General features: G+C 40.8%; 2 protein-coding genes across 2 annotated transcripts in view; both read left to right on the forward strand.

The window, feature by feature from the left end:
• Positions 1 to 24,297, forward strand: part of SA1 (stromal antigen) — a 40,933-nt gene extending 16,636 nt beyond the window's left edge. The window contains exons 12-20 of the mRNA XM_028304739.1: positions 9,899 to 9,912; positions 10,694 to 10,861; positions 11,686 to 11,871; positions 12,491 to 12,656; positions 17,283 to 17,413; positions 18,768 to 18,938; positions 20,945 to 21,145; positions 21,906 to 23,125; positions 23,854 to 24,297. Of these exons, the coding sequence (XP_028160540.1) occupies positions 9,899 to 9,912; positions 10,694 to 10,861; positions 11,686 to 11,871; positions 12,491 to 12,656; positions 17,283 to 17,413; positions 18,768 to 18,938; positions 20,945 to 21,145; positions 21,906 to 22,205 (1,337 nt within the window). The 3' untranslated portion in view covers positions 22,206 to 23,125; positions 23,854 to 24,297. The remainder of the gene's footprint in view (positions 1 to 9,898; positions 9,913 to 10,693; positions 10,862 to 11,685; positions 11,872 to 12,490; positions 12,657 to 17,282; positions 17,414 to 18,767; positions 18,939 to 20,944; positions 21,146 to 21,905; positions 23,126 to 23,853) is intronic.
• Positions 1,041 to 2,759, forward strand: LOC114352959 (uncharacterized). The gene has a single exon (XM_028304737.1). It carries the CDS (start codon positions 1,057 to 1,059, stop codon positions 2,554 to 2,556), a length of 1,500 nt encoding a protein of 499 aa, XP_028160538.1. The 5' UTR covers positions 1,041 to 1,056; the 3' UTR covers positions 2,557 to 2,759.
• Positions 24,298 to 24,851: the final 554 nt, after the last annotated feature.

The raw sequence follows: 24,851 nt of genomic DNA on the forward strand, positions 1-24,851 counted from the left end.
TATCTTTCTTCTGAGGGCGTGCCGGCGACTCCGGCGGAGACTCCATGTCACTGTCGGAGAGCGACGGGGGCGAAGCCCTGGCTACAGGATTTGTAGGAACTTCGTCTACATTACCACCATGTTCATAGAAGCTTGATAATGCTATCTGGAAGACAAAATATCACTGTTCTTGCAAAGTATGTAAAACTGAAGTGGTTTCAAATAGTAATTAGTGGAATTTGAAAAGGAAATTTTGGAAATGATTCATTTTTGATAAATGAAGGTGGTACGTTTTAACTTTTAAGTTGACAAAAGAATTACGGTTTACAGACCTAAGCACGACATTATTTTGATTCTAAACACGTATTGCGAAGTATAAATGGGATTTTAGAACAAAAGATTTATCAGAAAAGTAAAAAACACATGAACTTCAATTACTTACTTCCAGTTGCCAATTCGACGACTCTAAAAAGAATCTACTTCGAGTTTCATCGGCGCCAGTCACATCACAAAACTGCCGCAATGTTTCATCTTTATTTGCTGACATATTAACTAGGTAATAAACACCGCAGCTAATTCCTTTTTGACTAATTTCTTCTTCTTCTTCTTCTTCTTTTATTATGGCAACGGCACAAAATAAAATCTTTCTCTTGAAAATGCCGATGACTTTTGCGATGACTTGCTTTTAGTTTTGTTTTTATTACGTTGGTACTACTGCACTAGTGATTGCCAATGTTTACAAATCAAATGTAAAGGTAGATTCAGATACCACTTAATCGAATTTGCTGGCATCATTTGCCGTGAGCCCAAGGCCGTAAATATTTAAAAAAAAATACAAATAAAAAAAATTTTTTGACGATTTTGACAATTCGATTTGCGTGTTGTCTTGTGTCATAAAAATTTTATTTTGCGACAAAAATTTGAGGAAAGTTGTAAAACAATAGTGATTTTAGTTAATTGATAGTTTTATTTAGTCCCTTGGTAAGTATTTCATTGACGATTAATAATCTCTGTTCAAATAGTAACTAAACAGCTCAATAAGCATTTGTTTTTTGTAGAATCGATGCCGGCAACTACATGAAGAACCCCAGAAACACAGGAGGAATAATGCGGAAGTATTACCAGCTGATTCTTGTTATCGTTTGCTTTATTAGCATCGTAACATTGCTCATATATCGCCACGAGTATTACAGACTGCGATATGTACTTGAAGTGCTCAATTTCTTCGGTAAGCCCGGTCTTTCGGAAATAGAATTCTGCGGGCCTGGCTTTAACGCCACCATGCTCTCGGAGATACTTCGGAATTCGTCCATGGAGGTTCGTGAAACTCCCCCGCTTTTTCAAGAAATCGACGAGAATTTCTACTCATACTCCTCATTCTTAAGATCGTATCAAAAATATGAAAAACTGTCTCAAGAACATGCTCACAACATTGATACCATTGTGATTGGTAAAGCGCATGTACGACCTAACTTTCGATGCAACATTTGGCTTGAGAACTCAGCTAAGCCCAGATCGGGAAGATTCATTTACAAAATTATCTCTGAGCCTTCAAACGATTTTCGACTTTACATCTTTCAATGCTCTCTGAATAAGAATCTAGGTAAACCTAAAGGTGTTAGTTTCTACATGAATGACTACAACATCAACCCAATACATGCCCCAATAAATAGAGTTATACAAGTGAACACCAAAAGGAAGGCTCGTGAAAGAAGTAGCATCAGATTTGTAAACAATATTGAGCCTGCTATTTGTGTTATACCAAACCAAGTGCCTTTGGTCTCTAGAGATGCTTTCATTGAATTCCTTGTGTATCACCACATGATGGGAGTCAATGCTTTTACCATTTACGACAGTATGATCTCAGAAGATATTATTAGAAGGCTCAATTTGCTTCCAGCAGATATTACCCAATGGAGCATACAGTTTTTCCCACTAAACTATCCTTTCATATTTTCAAAGTCCTATGACATTGTCAGAAGTGCTATCGAACTTGATTGCCTGTTCAGACACTTCAAATATGACAAAGAGGAGTCTGAAAAAGCCAGCCATGCAATGGTTCTCTCTTGGGATGAATTCTTAGTGCCCCGAGTGCATAACAATATCAAGGCCATACTGGATGACTTCGATCCTACAAGGAAATTGAGATCAATTGAGGTCAAACCTCTTCTGTTCTGCCTCAATCAAATTGATGATGATAATGCTGAGATTGGATACCCAGATATCATGAAGAAAACTCACTATTATGCTTTGCCACAGCCTTTGAAATCTGTCTATGTGAGAAATTTGGATTCAATGACATCGTTTAGTGATATTTTCAACCTTAATTCAACTAGCAAAGTTGTTCCCATAGATATTCTGGGTGTACATAAGTATACTGAGTGTAGGGATCCTAAATTATTCCATCCTGGAGGTGTGGGTTATAATGAAACGCAAATGCAAGTTTTCCAGCACAAATTTGAAGGTGCCATGTTGAAGTTTGGCCAAAGTCTGGTCAGCAATAAGATATACAGGCTGTATATGTCCGGCCAAATCTGGGAGAAAGCCTCGAGTGAGAATGTCAGGGATATGTTGTGAATGTTGAGCAATATTATTCAATTACTAGATGGAGCTATAAGTTCTTAGGGGAAAATGCCTAATGAAATTTGAAATATAGTTGTAAACCAATTGTGCAATATTTGGTAGCACAAAGCTGTTTTTAATCACTAGCTAAAATAAGGCATCTTCAACAAATTATGGTTTCTTTTCTTTCTATGTATTCTTGATGAAAGAAATGTGTTTTTAAATGACACCATTTTAAAGTTTTCTATTAATTACTATTTATTTAATGAGTGACATGAAAGTTGCCATATTACCAATGGAAAGTTTTATTTTTTATTAATGCCATGTGAAGTACAATAATTATGTTATTTCATTACGAACAAATAATTATTTATATTATTTTTGTATACTATTGTTAATTAAACTTCATAGTGTTTCGAATAACAACTAAAAGCTAAAAAATACTGTTAATTTATTCTTTTAGTTTTTTTATTATTAATCTGTTTAAATCTTTAGTTTTAGATAAGTAAAATGTATGAACTAGATATAGAGACCAGTATAAAATTTTTTAGGCTTTGTTTTATGTACAATGATCGCTGTAACTAACATTTTAGGTTTTTCACTCGTTTTATTAATAAGACAATAAACTAAAAAAAGTATTGTTTTTATGATGAGAACTTTTTGGGTACTTTGCTGTGCCTAACCTCATGTAAGAGAAATCGGTGTTTGTATGTAATATAAAGCCTAGTATACAACTTGTTATTGAAAACACAACTAAAATTAGTTTATTCAAAATCAATAACACTATTTTTAGTGTAGTATAGTTTTGAACAAATGTAGTATTACTATCTCCTGTCGAATCTAATAATTAAATGGTGCACGCAATACTACGCCATTGATAGCCACGGAAGCCCTACGTGTCGTGAGATATGAATAAATTACAAACACGATATCAAAAAATAATATTTCGTCCATAAAAATAAACGTTTTATCATTGAGGCTGTTTTAATAACAGCTTTTGTGCTATTTCTATTTCAAGTTGTATACTTAATTTATGTGAGGCAGACAGCATTTTAAAGATTTAATATTTACATTAGTACTCTACAACTCGGTGAGATAATAGCGCACCTGGCTGCCGTGACGTCACATCGACGCTGCCGTGACGTCACATCGACGCTGCCGTGACGTCACATCGACGCTGCCGTGACGTCGCATTCCAGCGAGATTCGCATTTAGCTCGATTGGGTTGTAGCCCTATAGCGTGGTCTTTCAGACTCATCCAAAGTATTGAAAGTTGAATTTAAAATGCAGTATGTCTCTAGTAGTCTAAATACATAGTAGATAACCATTATATCAATAATGTGAGAATGTTACGAGGTTGTTATGGATTGTTGGAAGTTGTGCCTTGAATAATAAGGGTGGGTAGCTAGTAGTACAGTAGTACTGTTCCCTATAAGGTTGTGGCCTTACACACAGGTGAAAAATGGTGCATAATTGATTGAAAATTGATCTATTACACCGTCATTGACGCTTATAATAGCACAAATTCGATTTAGAGATTAATTGCTTTTGAAAAATATTACAAAATTCTTTACGGAACAACGCCATCTATCGATTGTATTGAATGTAACAATATTTCTAGAACCATTACAAAAATACTATGGCCTGCACTATCCTTGTCTCTCGTGCTTTGCAATACAGTATTGAGTGAAAGAGATGGGTAGTCTACTACACTAGATAATTTCTTGTAGTAATTTAATAGCCCAATGGGATCTCACTGTTATTTTATCCGCTACCCACAACTGCTATGGAAGTTCTGGAGACGTATTTTTGAACCATTAGAATTCAAATCGCTTAGAAAACAACAAAAAACTTATGCGATCTTGTTCCCACTTGAATCCAATACGAATTCGTATACAATTTACTAGCGATTTTGAATTCTAATGCTTTGAAAATATGCCCTTGGCCTGAGGTTGCATTTACAAGACTGCTTGTTTGTATTTTTAGAAGTATGGAATAGTTATAAACCCCACAAGGTATCTAAAATATATTATTTAATAAGTTCACGACTTTGTCGGTTAATTTATTCAGTAATGTATGAGTGTTAAATTCATAATTCAGTAGAGGACACAGTGTAAAGAACATAAGCTTAAAAGTAGACTGTAGGAATTTTTAATACTAAAATGCAATTGAATAAGACTTAAACTTTCTCTAATAATATTAACATTTAATTTAAAAATAATAATAATTTCTACAACTGGCAGGTATTATCTATCAGTATACAAATTATCATTTCTCTTTTTGATGTTAACTAACCAACCTAGCAATTTGTGTATTTATAAACGACAGAATTGCACTTCTGTAGGTATTTAACAATTTTTAACTATACTCACCTTAGCCATCTGCATATTTCTTATTTAGCTACCTGTTTGACTCAATCGAACCACACAATATTTGGAGAATTCTAGTCGATCACTTGTAGTAAATAAAAAAAATATAATCCTACCCATAAAAACACACTTGCCAATCAAATGTATATTAATTTTAGTTCTCTGTGTAGTACAATCACATTTTAGTTGTTTGTCAGTCAATATCATATAACCAGATAGAAACTAAAATAACCGTAAAATCGACAGAATTGACATGTCGACTAAACCACAACTAAACTGTGATTGTACGAACAAAGTGGCTAACGTTATTGTTACCTTTCTAACTCCAATAAAATGTTTTTTGTTTAACTACCCTGTTTTAATAACGTATCGCCTTTGCAGATTTATCTTTTGTTCTATACTGGTCATTTTTAGTCTACCTTCAGAAAAAATAATAACTAAGTAGAGGATAGCAAGAAATGAAAAGCATATTTCGATACTAAGTAAATGTTTATTTCATTCATCTATTCTAAATACAACAGGCATAGCCTGCAAATCGTCACAGATCAAGTTGACAAATTATATCTAACTCATCCAAAAGGAAATCAAGCGATGAACCAAATCATATACACATAAATTGATAATATCAACGAAACACTAATACGAGGAATAAAATGAGCATAATATTGAGCAATACATAATTGTATTGTCGTTGCCACAAATAATATAACTTAAAGTGTGGAGGGAATCCGAAAGTTTTAAATACCTAAAAAATTATAAATACAGTTTAAAGCTTAACAATCATTACATATTGCCACAAACGAAACTTAAATTATGGGCTACAATTTAAGTACTGACATCTCACTAAACTTATGTTTATTTGATGGTGATATAAATACAGTGTTTTGTAGAATGGAACGAGAAGCGTCTTAAGCTGGAAACGAGTAGTAAGTAACTGTAGAAGGCACGGAGGTTGCGAGCGCGGCGGTGGCTAGTATATTCGCTCGGTCGCGAATTCGCCGCGAACTTTTTTTCCAAATGGAAACAAATGAAGTACGTCACGTGGTGACTTGACGAGCTTATGTGACCGAGCCCGATAGGCACTCAATTTGAGAACTAAGAAAAACATTAAAACGCGATGCTGTCTTGTATGTATGATATTTTTGGGACACTTAAATGGAGAAATGTATGAGAACATTCAACACCGCCAGCTGCGTGTTTTGGAGCAGAACTAGGATCTGTAGCGCTCCAAAAACTGTCGATCCACATTTAGAATCTATTTTAACTTCCCAGCAACATCCTCAACGACTATAATATCACAATCATATCACCTTTCTTAAGCTTGATCATCTCGATACATCACATCAAAACTGCCTATCGAACTGTGATGTATTAGAAATTACATTCCCTAACACTAGGTATGATGCGGTTAAAATGCTGTATTATGCTTAGATTTAAAATAGCCAAAATACCCAATGAATAAGAAAACGTTACGCTATTCAAGGAACGTGTTATTTAAATGCATTATCTCTGGCCATGGATCGAGTAAATACTTAGCGAATAGACACATTGAATTGATGTGAAATAAAATTATTTAAGTCAATGCTAATTAGAAAATGCACGAAGTCAGAATACACGAAACACTAAAACATTGTACGCAAATATCTTTACCGTTTCGCAAACATACAGAAAAATATACATTATTTACTTATTGTCATCATGATTGTTTTGAAGATCGACCGATCAAACAATAAATAAGACGCCACTTTTCATACACTATACTTTAAAACATTTACTACTATACCAAAACTTTAATGACTGCATTTAAAATTATTAATGCAAGTTATTGCAAGTTAAATTTTACATTTCGGTCTCTATAGAAATTTTCATAAATTCAATAATTCATTAAATACATTGTTTTAAAATTATCTTACACTCAATATATTCAAACATCAACGTCAATATTATGTACAGTACATAGTATGAAAAGGTATCCTAATCAAGAAAATAGTTTTAAAATATCACCTTCTCTAAATACTAAATAGTAAAAAGGATTACAGTAAATGCACGAAAAATAGTTAAATAGTCTTATGAGTTCTTGTAACAACAGTATTCTAAATGAGCTAAACAACTGTTGTGTGCAGATATTCGGTACGAATATAGGCTATTAGTTATGTATTGATTGTGATTAATATAAGATAGGACAATAACATGTTCTCATAATGAACAACATGAAATGAAGCTATCATCCATGTAGACGATATTATAAATTGTATATTGCACAAGATTTCTGCACACAAACCTAGAATAAATGCGTGCAGCCGAACATTTTAATCTATAGTCACACTATCAATACTAGTCTAGACATAAACCAGGCTAGAAACAAATATCCTTCACGATAATTTAATTGAACGGTATTTGTTAAAACCTCTTGAGTAGATCTAGTATTTTTAAAGTATGCATTAAATATTCGGCTTTTAGACTAGCAATTGAATGTTGTTGTTGCATGGAAATGCAGAACTCAGCCTCTGATATTTTGCAGAACATAGTCTTTACTTGTAACTTATGACTTTTTAATTTATGTACCATACGATACAGCACTGACGGTTAACGCACTGATTAACAAGCGTATACTCAAAATGATTTCAGACTAACTTGTTCGAACATGCAATTGCCACTCTCACTTATAGGATAACTTGATAATCGCGAATATAACATTCTATTACATTATAATAAACATTTCAACATATTTACATCGATAACAGTTATACAATAATCGATACTTAATAGAAATACTACATTTTAAACAGTTTCAAGGATAAAAATTTGTGTTTTATTTTTGTCTTTTAACATTTCATATATTTTTAAAGCGTTTAAGTAAAATTTTTATTGAAAAGTAAAATTCAGCGTGCTATTATGTGATTAAGTGGCTGAACAAGTGTTATTAAAGTTTGGTTACTTTTGCATTAAACATATTGTAACATCCTTAAGATTACATCTAAACCTAAGAATTTTGGCCTCAAACATATTGTAGGTTGCCTAAACAAGTATTTAATTTGATTTACTAATTTTCTAATCTGATATGTTTAATGCAAAAAGTAAAATAACAAATATCGTAGTAGCAAAGAATTATATAAAAATTGCTTTACAACAACAGATTTTAAACAGTCGACTACAGCCACAGTCTGTGTCATAATTTCAATGTATATCAACAACAAGATATTAATTTTTATACCAAAACATCTATTTTAACAACCGCTATGCCTATAGACCGCTAGATGTAGACACTCGCTACGATAAAACTTTCAACTTATCGTTTAACATATTAAGTATATCGTTCACCGTCCGCTTTTATTTTTTAATAATTCGTTTTATATTTCAATATAAGTATTTACTAATTTTATAACTTTATTATGATTTTTATCTAACAATTTTGACTCAGGTCCACCACAACTAACTTTAAGATAGACATTGAGACTTTATGAGTAGAAATAAATAAATATGTGTCTAATGTAAATGCTTTAAGAGTAAATAGCTGCACTAAATACTGCCATCAGGAAAATAAACTAGAATTTTCTAAGTACATTTATTATAGAGATCATTTTTGCTTATACAGGAATGTAATATTATCAGATTTTTTAATTTTGTACTGCACATTGGTGTTAATAGAAAAAATATATTTTAATGGCCCCATTTGAAATAAAATCTTCGTGTGAAATAATGTATAGGTACATTTATAATAATTCTGATAAGGGAATATTGATATGAAATTCATTTGAGTTTCTAAAATGTAAATACGATTAATATTTCAAAATCACCTTGATTCCGAACAATGATTTTCACTAAAATATAATTTAATTAAAGTATTTATAAAAATAGCAATAGTACGATTGATTTATTTAAGTAATTGGAAGAAACTTTTAGAATATTTTAGATAATATGGATGCATACGTTTTAACTTTATCCGCAATTTTCAATTTATTTTTATTTCAGAACACCACTCTGTCTAAGAAATATCGTGGGATATTAATTTCCTGAGACCGCGGGTAATCAAACAACAAATTATCAGGTCATGATTATACCTTTAACTAAAAGTAATAAGGTTAAAAATGAACTCTCTGGCGATTTTTTTAAAACATTGGATCACCTTTTACCAATATAACAAGTCAACATAGCTCCTTCAGAGTTTTCCAGAACTCAATTCGGAAGAGGTGGAAAATTTTGTCTATGGTCATTAAGTCATCACACTTTTGAATAAAATACAAGACTATAGGTAGGACTACAGGCGGCAGTCTCAGGAGTTAAAAGTAGAAGACTAAAATGCGGAGCAGTCGACTGCCAGTGTTATCCGAATTGCAACTTTATCAAAACATCAATAACGCACTTTTTACCAGGAGCCCACAGCTGCCAGGAGTTTTTACTATACAGGGTGGAAACGATAAGTGATCTCATTCGATTATTTCTAAACTATACAAGATATCGAAAAACTGATTACTAATCCTGAAAGTACTTCACAAGCTCTATCCAACGGTATCAATATTAGGTTACAGAATTAACTGGATCTATCCGAAAATTTAATGTTTTCAGCCTCCATACTAAATGTATGCCAGCCAAACAATAATAGAAGTATTAATTTTTTTTATTAAATAATAAACACTTAAAATGTACTCGTAGATTGCATTCTTATTTAAAATTATTCTTGGAAAACCTTGGTTTTAGGCTTTACTTGCTATAATATTAACAAGACATAAGTGCTGTACTAAATGTATGGAAGCTGGAAACATTGAATATTAGAATGGATCCAGTTTATTTTGTAACCTATTATTGGTACTGTTAGATAGAGCTCGTGAAGCACTTTCAGGATCAGTAACCAGTTTTTTAATATCTTGTATAGTTTTTAATATTATGTGGTTTTACTAAATGTATGAAAGCTGGAAACATTGATATTTCGGATAGATCCAGTTTATTCTGTAACCTATTATTGGTACCGCTTGAAAGAGCTTATGAAGCACTTTCAGAATCAGTAATCAGTTTTTCGATATCTTGTATAGTTTAGAACTCAGAATACGGAACAAACCAGAAACCGTCAACGGGCGTAAATGTGTATTCATATAAAGTACTCCAAAACGCACTACTTTGACTTTAGAGCAATTAGTCAANTTGTAGACAGCACCTGCCATGTTGCTGACACTGGTACTGTAGACAGCACCTGCCATGTTGCTGACACTGGTACTGTAGACAGCACCTGCCATGTTGCTGGCACTGGTATTGTAGACAGCACCTGCCATGTTGCTGTCACTGGTACTGTAGACATCTCCTGCCATGTTGCTGTCACTGGTACTGTAGACATCTCCTGCTATGTTGCTGTTACTGGTACTGTAGACATCACCTGGCCTGTTGCTGTCACTGGTACTGTAGACATCTCCTGCCATGTTGCTGACACTGGTACTGTAGACATCTAGCATGTTGCTGTCACTGGTACTGTAGACATCACCTGCCATGTTGCTATCACTGGTATTTATTTATTCGACTCGACTCCCTAAGTCGAGAATAGTGTGGTGTGGTGAATTGCATTGTAGCTGCAATTTGGCCAGTATGACCGTAAGATTGATACGGACATGAGTTACTTATTGTGACTGCTTACGCTTCGAACACTTGTTCAGCGAGCAGTTGCTATGACCAAACATTCTATTGTTTTAGTCTATCTTTACTTGTGTTTATTTATTGTGTATAATATAGCTAATATCTTCCATTTTGTGTATCATCATGCAAGTGAAATGTATTAACGTGTCATCTATCTGCAGGGCGAGACGCCGGACGCGGACGAGGTGTTCAACGTGGTGAACTCGCTGCGCAAGGTGTCCATCATGTACATGTGCCACAACCTCAACGACACCAACATCTGGGACTCGCTGGCCGAAGACCTGCCCAAGTGCCACACGCCCGAGCTGCTGGACCAGGCGCCGCCGCAGGTGCGTGCCTTCATTGTTCACTGGTGCGAGCGAGACTCGCTGTCGTAGCCCGACGGATTAGCAAGCTGAAGTGGCAATGGGCAGGGTATATAGTACGCAGAACTGACGGCCGATGGGGCAGCAGGGTTCTGGAATGGAGGCCGCGTACCGGAAAACGCAGGCGTCCAAGGTAAAGGTAACAGGGAAGCGCTGGATGCAGGCCGCTACCAATCGATCAACGTGGAAAGCATTAGGGGAGGCCTATGTTTAGCAGTGGACGTCCTATGGCTGAAATGATGATGATGATGCGCGAGAGGGCGCTATTGGTTCGATGGTGTCAAAATTAATTTGTAACACGCAGTAGGTACGGTGTCTTGAATTTTAAATGGCTGTGCGGACCGATCGATAAAGAGCAGCACGCACAGATATAGTATCACCTAAGGTTCATTGTAAGAATTAGCTCGTCACGACTCTCGGTATAGTCTGGTCTGCGAGCGCGTACTTACGCACGTCGCGACTGTGTGACGGGCGCCCGCAGTGAGTGTGTGAGCGCGACAGCAACATAATTACGCGCGAGCGATAACTTGGGGTTATTGGACAAAATTCTATGTGCTCACAGACCGGGCTTTTTAGTTCAGTAAGAAAGGAATAAGAACTATTGGTTTACAACAGGTAGCTTTTGGTGATGATTTTCAAAATTAAACAAAAAAGATATTTATTTTTATGTTAATATATTTAAATTATTTTAATTTTGTGCTTCATCATTACAAGTTGGAGTAGATGCAAATCGAAGCAATCGCGCTTAAATTGTTTTTGTGCTTAACAAAAGTTTTATTTCCTCGCAGGCGCTGGTGTACGTGGTGCGGTCGTGCTTCTACTCGCTGCTGTGGTCGCTGCACGAGCTGGAGGAGCGGCTGGCGGCGCGCGGGCCGGCGGCGGGCGGCGCCGACGCGCTGCGCGAGCGCCTGGCGGGCTACGTGGCGCACTGCCAGGCCACCGTCGCGCGCGGCGCCACGCCCGAGCTGCGAGAGGTACTGTGACACACGCGGCGGGCGCCTGGCGGGCTACGTGAAACCTTACCAAAGAAACTTAGTCTCAAGTTCCAATTTGTAGCATTAAAGTAAATTTTGTGCACTGGTGAACTGAGGGCCCATCGTCTGATTGGATTTTCTTTATTTGCAGTTACTATCCAGAGCTCTTATTTTCGTATGTAGCCCTACGATTTACCTCCTAAATATTACCATTCATGAAAATCATCTTATTTGGTCAGATTCAGTAATTTGGTATTTGACATAGTTCATCTGAGGGACCACATTCGGCGGGTTGTAGCGTCCAACTTACAACACCTACAAATTTATCATTCTGGCTACATTTGTTTTAGAGGTTCTGCTAAATCTTTATGTATACGAAACCTTCGTTTTCCACAGTGGCCTCTCGAAGGGAACGCACATCTTATCTTAGGCTCAAACGTTACTTCGACATTACTAAATATAGACATGACTTCGACACTACACTACTCAGACAGGATATTCGTCTTTGTCTGAGTAGTGTAGTAGTGTCGGAGTAACGTAATGTCGAAGTAACGTTTGTCGGAGTTTATTTCTTATCTTAGTATCAAGTACGTTTTCTGACGGTCCCCTCTCTATTAAGGAGGCGTACACGAGCCTGTGCGACCTGCTGATCCTGTTCGCGGAGCAGCTGGGCGCGCACGTGGCGGGCGAGGCGGCGCGCCGGCTCGTGCTGGACTGTGACTCCGCGCTGGCCGACCTGCTAAATGCCTTCATCCAGGAGGTCGTCTTCGTGCACCACAACTACGGTAATTCGTGTGCCTTGTTGCGACCCCTTAGCTAAATTCTATGTAATTTGTGATTTAAACCAACTTGGATATAGGGACTTTTTTATTTACAAAAAACTGCCCCCTTATTAATAAAAATTACACCTTTGAACCCCGTTTCAAAGTGACGTTTAGTATAGAAATGTCACTTTAAAACAGTGTTCAACTAGGGTGTAGCTTTTTATTAATAAGGGGGCTAGAGTTTGTTCTTGAATTGTTAAGAAGAAGGGAATAGATAAAAATAAAGACGTCATTGAAAACTTCGTAACTTCCTAATCTTTTTGATAAATAAAATAATTGAAATAACTAATTTCAACAAATGTTGTACTGAAAATGTAGGCATCGAATTATACGAATACGAATTACGTATTATACGAATACGAATATTTTTATTAACTAAAATCAAACGCGACTTAATTAATTACAACACAACTAAAACGCCAAACTGTAAGTAGTCATGTATAGTACAATAAAATTTAATGTCGCGTTTGATGTCACGTATGAACTGAACACTTATCCATGTTGTGTTGTCAACATTCCAATTGCGTCCCCGCATAAAGCATACCTATTTATCCTCACGATGCATTGTAGCACCTAAGTTAAACTTCCACATAACCGAAGCTACAACGTATCGGGTGGACGCAGCCCAAGATCTGGTAGTTTTGTCAGCTTTAAAAATGGCCTCCTCCTATAGTTTATGTTTCTCAATGTTTTAGTTATTTTTATTTTTTCCAAACATATTTGTATCCCTGTAGCGAAAAATAAATAAAAAATAATTTAAGCATAGCTCTCACCGTGAGTTAAGCTAACACGACTCGCTAAATTAGTGAACTGTACGACCGTCGATACGCGCAAGGAGGGTTAAGCTTTGTCTTGTCGGAAGTTGGCTCGACTCGAGGTGTGATTGTGCTTTATGTCTCGTTAGAATCTTGTACTCAAGTATCTCTAGTACGAGAATGAAAAGGCATGAGAATGTTAACTCCTGTTTTGTTAAATTTCAAACTTTCAGCAGTGGACCCTATCGATAGGTATTTTTAATAAACTGTGTTATTTTATTCGTGACAGTTGCGATACCCAACTGTGGTAAAAGATTTTACAGAAGGATTTTTTAATGAATTTTTAAAAAACCTGTCTGATCCGAAATTGAATGAATTTGGTACTCAAATACCATGAACAAGAAATCCTCTTTGATTCAATGTTGGTCCCATGATAAAAAAATATGGTAATAAAGTATCAAAATTATCCCGTTTGGATCAGTAAGGCATTTTCCCATGATGTATAATGTAATGTAATTTTAAGTGGATCAATTTATTGGTATAAGGTGGGGAAAAGTGTGCACTTCTTCCAAATTGGGTGTAATGTTTCTCTTTATTCATTGTGGGCTGGTGCACATAGTGTGGGGTTTCATTCTTTTCGTTAAGTAAGAATAGGAAGCACAATTTCATGCTGCAATTTTGCAAAATATCGTTACCAGTTGTCAAACGTGTAGCTTTTTAGCATTCTCGTTAGGTTAGATGAATTTACCGTTGTTGGAATGTGCAGCAGATAATTGCCCTTTATGGCACAGTCTTGATGTGCTCTCTGTCTAGATGTGTAAAGAATAAGAGAAAAAAATATGCATTATTCCCGAACACACGGAGCTAGCGGGAGACGTGACGTATCACAGCGCCGGCGGCCGCCCGCCCGCGCCGCGGGACCATTCGTCCGGGACCATTTAGCCATTAGTTAAATGATTTAAGGAACGGAAGGCACATTGAGGGGACTTCCAAAATAAGTGCATTCCATTGGAATCAATAGATCGGCGATAAGTGGACGAATCGTCCCGTAGCGGGCGTGGTCGCGGGCAGGGTCGCGCGGCTGCAGTGCCAGTGCTCGTCCGCTACAAACGTACCGCAACTCCCACTGCCGACTGCGAAAATGTATTCGCGTTTCGGCCGTCGAAAAGCGGGTACATTTTCCGGGCGCCCCGCTCGCGGTGCGGTTGTGGAGGCCGAGCGTTAACGCGTGGTGTGTTTGGTTGCATGTCCCGCGGGGCGCGCGGCGCGTCGTGACGGTAAGCCTTGTCCGCATCGCTCGCACTAGTTGACACTCGGACGGCGCATTTTACCTTAGTAATGGCGACCGCCCGCGCCGGCCGCCGGGTCGCTCGCGCGCGCCTATGACTGACCGACGATACTGATGTTATGTAAATGCGACCGTTTTTCACTCCTTCCACGTATTTTCGCACATGCAACGTCACCCGCGGATACGAAGGGTCAGTCAGTCATTGCGTCCCAATAAATTTAAGTTTTTCAGTTGAAACATCAGAATTCAAGCGCTCTTCAAAATGTAACGCTAGCCTAAACCTTACCTGTTCACCGGAGCTGGGCGAGACACGATAAGATAGTGAATTTGGTTTTCGTGTTGTTATTAGTCAATTGAGAGGGTGAAACGGTTTCATCTCACGCAACTCCAGTAAACAGGGAGCCTTTAACCGGGCTGCTGCGACCAAAACACAAACATGCAATGGAAACGCTCCGATAGCATTTGGTGGCAGAAGCCCTCGCGAGTCGCGTCTGATGTTTGAGCTGGGGCCGCGCGCCGGGCCGGGGGCGGTCGGAGGCCGCCGCGCGCCAATAATGCATATTTTTGTCTCGACGCACTCGCTCGCGCCCGTTCGCTACCTCACCTAACATTACTAAGGGAAAATTGTCGCGCCCGCTTCACGACACGTCCGATACCGTCAGCGAGTCGTCCCCGCGTCGCCCGGGCAGGTGTCGCTAAAGCCACGACTCGGTTGGTACGAGATATTGTATACCGATAAATTGCGATATTTGGAATAGGCGCCTCCAAATCATTTTATGCAAGTCAAGAAATGATATCTCCAATTCTCTTTATCTTATTTTGGATTTTATTAGAGTTTCTTATTGGTGAGGTTAAATATGATGAGGAAAAAGTTCCAGAACAATGAAACCTGTAGTAGGTCTTCAATTTCTGAGAGATAGCGGGAAACCTGCCTGGACGCTGCTGGCGGTGTCGGGCCGAGTTTGATTCTAACACGCTCGAGGTTTTGTGATTTTGAGCATGTTTTGTGCATCGTATTTGTTTATTTCAGTTGCATTTTGTATTCTTATAATTTTCTTTTGTAACACTGGTAAAGGTGACCTGGTACGGCGACGAAGATACGGCTTCACTAAATATTAATGTTATTTTTATCCTTCCTGCCACTAATTGTAAACGGGAACGAGCATTCTAATCGAGCTTATTATTTCTTACGTAGAGTTTTATAGTGTGCATGCTACATAGTGAACTCAGCGGCCGGACCGTTCGCTGCTTAGTCGAGTGATTGAACCTGTTAGAGTCGCCGATCACGGGTCACCGGCCACAACCACAAATCGGTGGTCACCGGTGGCCGCCACACGAAAGGCCACGGCGACTTTTTGTAGCGATGCAGTAGCGATTCTGTCGGGATACAGACGAAATGTCGCTAGCTGAGTACCCGCGCCCACATAAACACGATACGTCGTGATGCAAACGCGATACTGTTGCGCTTTCTGTCACGATGCAGATGCCATTCAGTAACGGCAAAAAATTACCTGCGATCGCTAGTTGCCGCGCAACCCACCCTCCGTTCGTTCCGGTCGCGCGTTTGCATTGATACAGTCGCGATGCTGTAGCGCGTTGGCATCACTTCTGTACCGTTTTGCAAATTAATGCAACTAATGCGCGTTAGAGCGCTTTCACATTTAGGCGACTTTGGCAGCGCGACAGACGCTACTGTCGCACTTCTGACGCCCTAATGTAAAAGTGGTCATAGTAGCGATGCTGTCGCTCGTTTACGAAACGCGCGACAGCATCACTACAAAAAGTTGCCGTGGGTTAGGGGCCAAAATATGCCGGTGGCGTCGTTTTGGGGTTACGGCAGGTGACCCGTGTGTGGGGGCCTTATTCTTCCTTTGGTCTATTGGGTTAACCTCGAGTGACTATTTTGGAAAGGTAACTGCAGATTATTGTTTAAAGCTTCAGCCAAATCAACGCGCTCAGCCGGCGTGCACGGTAGCGATGGCGACCAGACGTCGTGTATGAATTTATAGCGATGAGTTAACATCAACGCGTCCTGTCGCGGTGATTTATATGATGAACTACACTGAACCACAAACTGAACTGTACCACCGGAATCGGAACCAGCGATCCGGTATTGACGGTGGCGCCCCGCTGTCAGTGTCACACTGAACTGTCCCACCAAACACATTGACAGGGGGCGCCACCATCGTTCAACTATATAGTTTCCAACGTGGCAAAAATGGGAACCAGCGATCCGGTATTGTCAGTGTCACGGGTGGGATAGTGACAACTTTTGCACGCGTAGTTATCGCCATCGCGCTCGCGGCAATGTAAAACCACTATTGAATGCACAGTGGTCGTCATCGCCATCGCGGTCGCGAACTGCACGCGGTGGTTTGATTGAAGCTTTATGATGATTTTAAGCTGAAAGTGTTCATCATACCTTTTAAGTTAAAATGAAAAGTATAAACTTAAAATGCTAAAGAAAAAACTATGAGTCATGTCACCCGAGGTTAGACCCGCGGCCCCACGCGGGCAGCCGGCTACAGCGCGCGCTCTGTGCAGACGGCCAAGACGAGAGACGCATCGAGGAGCTGCACAAGCGGCGCAACTTCCTGGCCGCCTACTGCAAGCTCATCGTGTACAACGTGGCGCCCATCCGCCGCGCCGCTGACGTCTTCAAGCATTACATCAAGGTTAGACGATTTTATTTCAATAGACATGTTGACACCACCAATCAATTGACGTACTTTTTAAAACTGTCAAAACGAAAGTTTCCCATAAATTTTGTATGGCACTAAAAGCAAGTGACGTAACTATTTTGTCAACTCAAACTACTTTTTTCAATTACAATGCGACCAAAAATCGAAATTTACAGGTAATTTAAAATTAATTAAGTTTTTAAGACCAGAATGAAGTGTCTTTTTAGAAAAGTTGTGATTTCGAATTATTGGGGAATGGTGTCAAATTGTCTATTATTAAAAAAGTGCTTTTTATTGGATAAGTGCTTTTTAAAGGTTCAGCCAAACCAAAGCGATCAGCCGGCATGCAGCGATGACGATCAATGCTTTAAAGTAAAAATAAAATGAGTTTTATCTTATCTATCTTTATACTATTTATAAAAACTGGGAATGGGAAGCATTTCTCGTCTTGTCCATGCCGACTTTCTTTTCCTAATTTGGTAAATAAGTATACACAATATTTGTTTATTTTCCTGTAAACATCAAGATATGTAAACTTCGTTCTATTATTATGTACAGTATAAAATCAGAAATGCGTCAAAATTAATTACATAATAGAATTATTTAAATTTTCGGGTTCACTACTCTGTGGACCACATGCCAACTTTTTTATGTTCATTGGTAGATTCGCCCAGATCAGTTTTAAAGAACGTACCAGATGTCAATAATAAGAAAAGGAACTTTAATGTTATAGCAAAAAAAAAAACAATATACCCAATTAGAGCTTTTCAATTTAGTGACCTACACTAAATCTTGGTTCATGATTATTTTAATCTAGTAATGTATCTAGAAATATTTCTAAATGTTTTTAACTAAACTAACTAACTCAAATATTCTAAACACGAGAAGTCTGCTTTCAAATGGGTATGGATGGTATTATGAATTGGGCAACGGGAAACATGAAGCTGGGAATACAGACGCGAATTTTCCAATGAACATTTTATAAAGTTGGCATTTGATCCGAAAACTAGTATACACGGGGACGAGATGTACATTATTGTACATTACCCGACTAATTTCTAAAAATCAGATCACTTCGTATTTTCATTGTTTTTACGATTGCGATTGCGGGTTCGATTCCCGCACAGTACACACATTAGTGTGCATGAACATATTTGTTTGTATTGGACTGAGTGTTTTCTATGTATAATAAGTATGTATTTACAAAAAAAAAAAGTATTTAAGTATGTTTATATCCGTTGTCTAGTACCCATAGTACAAGCTTTGCTTAGTTTGGGACTAGAAGCGCAGTGTAAAATGTCTAAGGATGTTAATTTATTATTATTTATTTATTGAAATGGTCGTGCAGTGCTACAACGACTACGGCGACATCATCAAGGCGACGCTGAGCAAGGCGCGCGAGATCAACAAGCTGAACTGCGCGCTGACCATGGAGCTGGCCATGCAGGCGCTGTTCCGCGACATGCTGGCCCGCCACCGCGCGCCCAGCCGCCACACGCCCGAGTTCCTGGAGCTGAAGGTGAACAAACTCAACATTTCTTTATTTGTATAGACCAGGGTTTCCCAATTTTTTTTTGCCAAGGAACCCTAATTGATTATACTTTTCCTAGCGGAACCCCCGTACTACTCCGCCCGCACGCCCTGTCCCTCCCTTGTGCGTAAACAAGTCGGAGCGAGCGAACGTCGGTCACGAAACGTGGGATAATATTTTTTATAGAACCCTTGCGGCCTTTCCACGGAACCCCAGGGTTCCGCGGACCACCATTCGGGAACCGCTGGTATAGACTATTAAATAGTTCTTACAAATCGTCAAATATTTTGCTCTTAAGGAGCCTCTACATGTCTCATAATCTTTTTACCCTACCAGCGCTTCGAGACCAACATTTGGCAAGTGCTGAGAAGAAGAACGAAGAAGAAAACATAGTCATATGTGTTTGTTAGTTAAGTCTTATAACTAAATACAGTGCTTAAAACTTAGGCTGAGTTGCATCACCTAACTTTAACCTCTTTTTTAATAAAAGTTACACCCTAGTTAAACTCTGGCTTAAATTGTCATTTAGCATGGAAATATAATTTTAATCCAGTGTTCATCTTAGATGTAACTTTTTATTAATAGGTGTGGGTAACTATAACGATAACCGGTACTTTTTGTATTGAGTTTGACAGATTTTTGACGTTTGTTAAAGTAAAATGGTGCAACCTAGCCTTAGTAACCTAGTTGAGGTATTGCAATTTTTGGAAGGCTACACTACATTATTGTTATATTATTTAAATAGGTAAGTGTATACCATGTTTTATGCAAATAAACAATTATTCTATTCTATTCTAAGGTAAAAGGTAGGAAGGAAGTGGTGAACATAAAAGTGTTGTCAGCCAAAATATGTAAACAAATTCCGTCAAAATATTGAAAACAATATTTTGCTGTACAAAATATTAGAAGGACGTTATTTTTCAAAAAAACGATGTAATCATAATCATAGTAATAAAAAGAAATGTTGGTATTTTTTTCAATTGTCCCCAGCGTGATCTGATTTTCGGGCTATCAAGTGGGGGGGATAATGAGGGCGCACAATGTGGAAGGGCGCAATAACCTTGTCTGAAGGTTACGAGGAATTACTAATGAACCGTATTCATACCGGGAAAAGTAAAGTAGCTCAACTTTCCCATGTCTATGATGTGACGATAAGATTTTTGGTTTCGGATTGAAATTGTGTAAAAGTTTTTCGTTGTAACTTAGGCAGTATATTATAGGGATTATGTTTATTCACATTAAAAGCGCAGCTGCTTTATTTAATTAGAAAGTATTTATAGAATTATTTTGAAAGTGATATACCGTTGTTTAGGTCGTTTTATCCACGAAGTCGCGCCCCACCACTATAATATAAGATAAGCGCGGGGCGTGGGGAGTTTGATCCGAGCAGTTAGAGCGTCACTATTGCAGTGTGCGTGTACAACAATAATGACGCATCCATGAGTGCACACGCATACCACAATAACTACGCCCGGATTGCTTGTATGGATCAAATTCTCCGACCAAAAAGTCTTCGTGGATGAATTGATCTACAGGGTGTTAGGTAAATGGGTATATGAGCCGACACTAGCTCATGTTAACATGGGCATATAAATGGTATAGTGAAGTCAGTTTGAAATCATTTAAAATTTTTAAATTTCATACAAAATGAATTTTATAAAATCAGATTTGTATGAAAATTAAAATAATTAAAATGAAGATATCAATTTTCTGACTTCACCATACCATTTATATGCCCATGTTAACANGAAATCATTTAAAATTTTTAAATTTCATACAAAATGAATTTTATAAAATCAGATTTGTATGAAAATTAAAATAATTAAAATGAAGATATCAATTTTCTGACTTCACCATACCATTTATATGCCCATGTTAACATGGGCTAGTGTCGGCTCATATAGCCATTTACCTAACAACCTGTATATCCTGCTCGGTTTCCCGAGGGTCGTTCAAATCTGACGTCCCAACTGACGCGACATGACCTGTCGTAGGAGCTGGCGAAGCGTTTCTCGGTGATGTTCGGGCTGGACGCGGTGAAGAACCGCGAGGCGCTGGTGGCGCTGCACCGCGCCGGCATCGCCTTCGCCGCCGTGGACGCGGCCGCCGCGCCGCCGCCGCACCTGCTGTTCCTCGAGCCGCTCGCCGAGTTCTCCAACCGCCTGCTGCGCCAGGACAAGCGACAGGTGCTCAAGGTCAGACCGCTGGAAATTGGTTTTATAACATTCACCCGTATTCACAAACATTACTATGAGGTCTCACAGTGCGACTGGACGCATAGGGTGGCGCACGAACCAATCACAGAACTCTATTCAGTGTTGTGCGTTCGATTTACTGTTTCACTTAAGCAAGTATCGTTTGTGAATACAGGCGTATATCTTGGAGAACAAAAATATGACAAAACTGAAAAAAATCGAATTAAAGTCGCGATTGCCCGACGGGTTAGTAAGCTGAAGTGACAATGGGCAGGGCACATAATGGGCAGGGCACATAATACGTAGAACTGACGGACGATGGGGCAGCAAGGTTCTGGGCCACGTATCGGGAAACGCAGCGTGAGACGTCCGCCCCCAAGGTGGAGTGACGACCTCATAAAGGTAGCAAGAAGTCTTTGGATGCAGGCCTCAACCAACCGGGCGATATGGAAATCATTGGAAGAGACCTGTTCAATAGAGGCTGAAATAATGATAGATGATTTTTGTGTTTTAAATGACTAGCTTTTGCCCGCGGCTTCACCCGCGTGAAATTTAGTCACATATCGTCATAAATTATAGCCTTTATGTTAATCTGGGTCATAAACAATAATACTGTAAAGTTTCAACAAAATCCGTTCAGTAATTTTTGCGTGAGAGTAATAAATATCCAGACATCCACACAAACTTTCGCATTTATAATATTAGTAGGATTGTGTGATACCTTTTGTCAGTGTTGATCCTCACAAAGCATCGTCCGCAGTTCCTGGACTCGCGCATCTCGCACGGCGTGCAGTGGGGCGAGGAGTGGGCGCCGCTCAGCACCTACCGCAACTCGCTGCTCACCGACTCGCCCGACGAGCGCCCGCCGCCCACGCGCAAGCACTACGCGCGCCGCGCCCGCGGTGAGTCATGCCACACTACAGCTGGGCTGCACCGCTACTGTAACGTGGGGCGAGGAGTGGGCGCCGCTCAGCACCTACCGCAACTCGCTGCTCACCGACTCGCCCGACGAGCGCCCGCCGCCCACGCGCAAGCACTACGCGCGCCGCGCCCGCGGTGAGTCATGCCACACTACAGCTGGGCTGCACCGCTACTGTAACGTGGGGCGAGGAGTGGGCGCCGCTCAGCACCTACCGCAACTCGCTGCTCACCGACTCGCCCGACGAGCGCCCGCCGCCCACGCGCAAGCACTACGCGCGCCGCGCCCGCGGTGAGTCATGCCACACTACAGCTGGGCTGCACCGCTACTGTAACGTGGGGCGAGGAGTGGGCGCCGCTCAGCACCTACCGCAACTCGCTGCTCACCGACTCGCCCGACGAGCGCCCGCCGCCCACGCGCAAGCACTACGCGCGCCGCGCCCGCGGTGAGTCATGCCACACTACAGCTGGGCTGCACCGCTACTGTAACGTGGGGCGAGGAGTGGGCGCCGCTCAGCACCTACCGCAACTCGCTGCTCACCGACTCGCCCGACGAGCGCCCGCCGCCCACGCGCAAGCACTACGCGCGCCGCGCCCGCGGTGAGTCATGCCACACTACAGCTGGGCTGCACCGCTACTGTAACGTGGGGCGAGGAGTGGGCGCCGCTCAGCACCTACCGCAACTCGCTGCTCACCGACTCGCCCGACGAGCGCCCGCCGCCCACGCGCAAGCACTACGCGCGCCGCGCCCGCGGTGAGTCATGCCACACTACAGCTGGGCTGCACCGCTACTGTAACGTGGGGCGAGGAGTGGGCGCCGCTCAGCACCTACCGCAACTCGCTGCTCACCGACTCGCCCGACGAGCGCCCGCCGCCCACGCGCAAGCACTACGCGCGCCGCGCCCGCGGTGAGTCATGCCACACTACAGCTGGGCTGCACCGCTACTGTAACGTGGGGCGAGGAGTGGGCGCCGCTCAGCACCTACCGCAACTCGCTGCTCACCGACTCGCCCGACGAGCGCCCGCCGCCCACGCGCAAGCACTACGCGCGCCGCGCCCGCGGTGAGTCATGCCACACTACAGCTGGGCTGCACCGCTACTGTAACGTGGGGCGAGGTGCGAACCAAGTGACATCAATGACAACTCTCAAGCTTGAAGCCTCGTGGTCTAGTTTTGTTCGAAGCGTGCTTTCTTTGATGTTAAATCTGTCAAAAAAAATGAAATTAATTAGTTATGTTACTACTGCTAAGTCAAAGTCAGGTGTGTAAACAAATAGACCTCCCAATAGGTGGACCGACGATCTGGTGAAGGTCACGGGAGGTGCCTGGATGCAAGCGGCGCAGGACCGGTCTTTGTGGAAATCTTTGGGGGAGGCCTTTGTCCAGCTGTGGACGTCTTTCGGCTGAAACAAATGAACGAAATACACAAATAGAAATAGTAGCTAAATACTACCAGAGTAAATACAAATGAGTAGGTCATCTTTATAGAAACGCACAGGCGTGGTTTGTATGTGACCGCGCCAACACGTATGCGGCGCACACGCACACACTGACAAAAATTTACGGGGAGCCAATCGTGCTTGCGCCGAATTTTGTCAGTGTGTGCGTGCGCGCCGCATAAGTATATTGGCGCGCTCACATACAAACCGCGCTCGGTGCGTTTCTATGAAGATACCCTACTCATTTGTATTTACTCTAATACTACTGCCGCATTATCAAAGCGGTTTCAACTTTTTACATACTCGTTAGGTGTGTCATAGTTGCAGCGCAGTAACAGTGGTTCCGTTGCAGGCGGGCCGGCGGAGGAGGAGGACGCGGAGGTACCGGAGGCGGGGTCGGCGCCCGAGGAGGGCGAGTCGGACGGCGACGCGGGGTGAGGCCGCCGCCGCCGCCGCCGCCGCCGCTGGCGCTCGCTGCCCAAGCCCTACCGCGGCTAGCTCCAACTTAAACCGCTTCTCCGCACGTCCCTACATCGTTAAAAGTTCCCCACTTTGGAAAACGTGAAGTGTGGTGAAACGGTTTCGCGGTACATCGTTAGTGGGAGACGGAATGTGAAGTGTGGTGAAGCGGTTTCGTGGCGTTTGAGTGAATCTGACGTTTAACGTGTCGGGTGACGACGGGCTGCTCCACCTGTACTAACACCAAAAACTTTCGACTTCGAATCATTTGCGTATTCGAAAAGAAGTATGAAAATATGTATAAATAGCACCTCCGTAACCATCACGGAAAGTGAACTTAGTATGAGAAATGGTAAAACAGAACAATTTTTGACAAATTAATTTTCACGTTATCGTTGATTTCGAAGGCTGAGCCCCGATTACGGTAATTTTTAACGTCTCCAATCCAGACGCGCTTCATCGATTCTGCGATACGATTGGTCGAAACAGCTGACGTTGACTGACAGCTGACTGTTTTGACCAGTCGTATCGCAGAATCGAAGAAGAGCGTCTGGATTGTAGACGTTAAAAATTACCGTAATCGGGGCTCTGGTTATCCAATTTTGTCAAATACGCAAACGATTCGAAGACGTAAGTTTTTCGTGTTAGAGGTACTGGCTTCTTTATGTTGCGTGCGCTGTCGCGACCGGTACTTGACTATTACCACCGTAGAAATGGTGCTTGAAGATTTTTATAGTCGAGACTCGGGTGGGTCAGCCCGAAATGCCTGAAAATAAACGTTTTGTTAGATCACGAACAGTGCGGATCGCTGGCGGCGGTTGTGGTGCTTGGTGTAGCGACACTTGGACACTTACTTATTTTTAAGCTATATTCGTGTCGACTGACCACTAA

This window comes from Ostrinia furnacalis, unplaced genomic scaffold (assembly GCF_004193835.3).
Source record: "Ostrinia furnacalis isolate ACB-3 unplaced genomic scaffold, ASM419383v2 OfSCF1491, whole genome shotgun sequence".
In the NCBI taxonomy this organism is placed as follows: domain Eukaryota; kingdom Metazoa; phylum Arthropoda; class Insecta; order Lepidoptera; family Crambidae; genus Ostrinia; species Ostrinia furnacalis.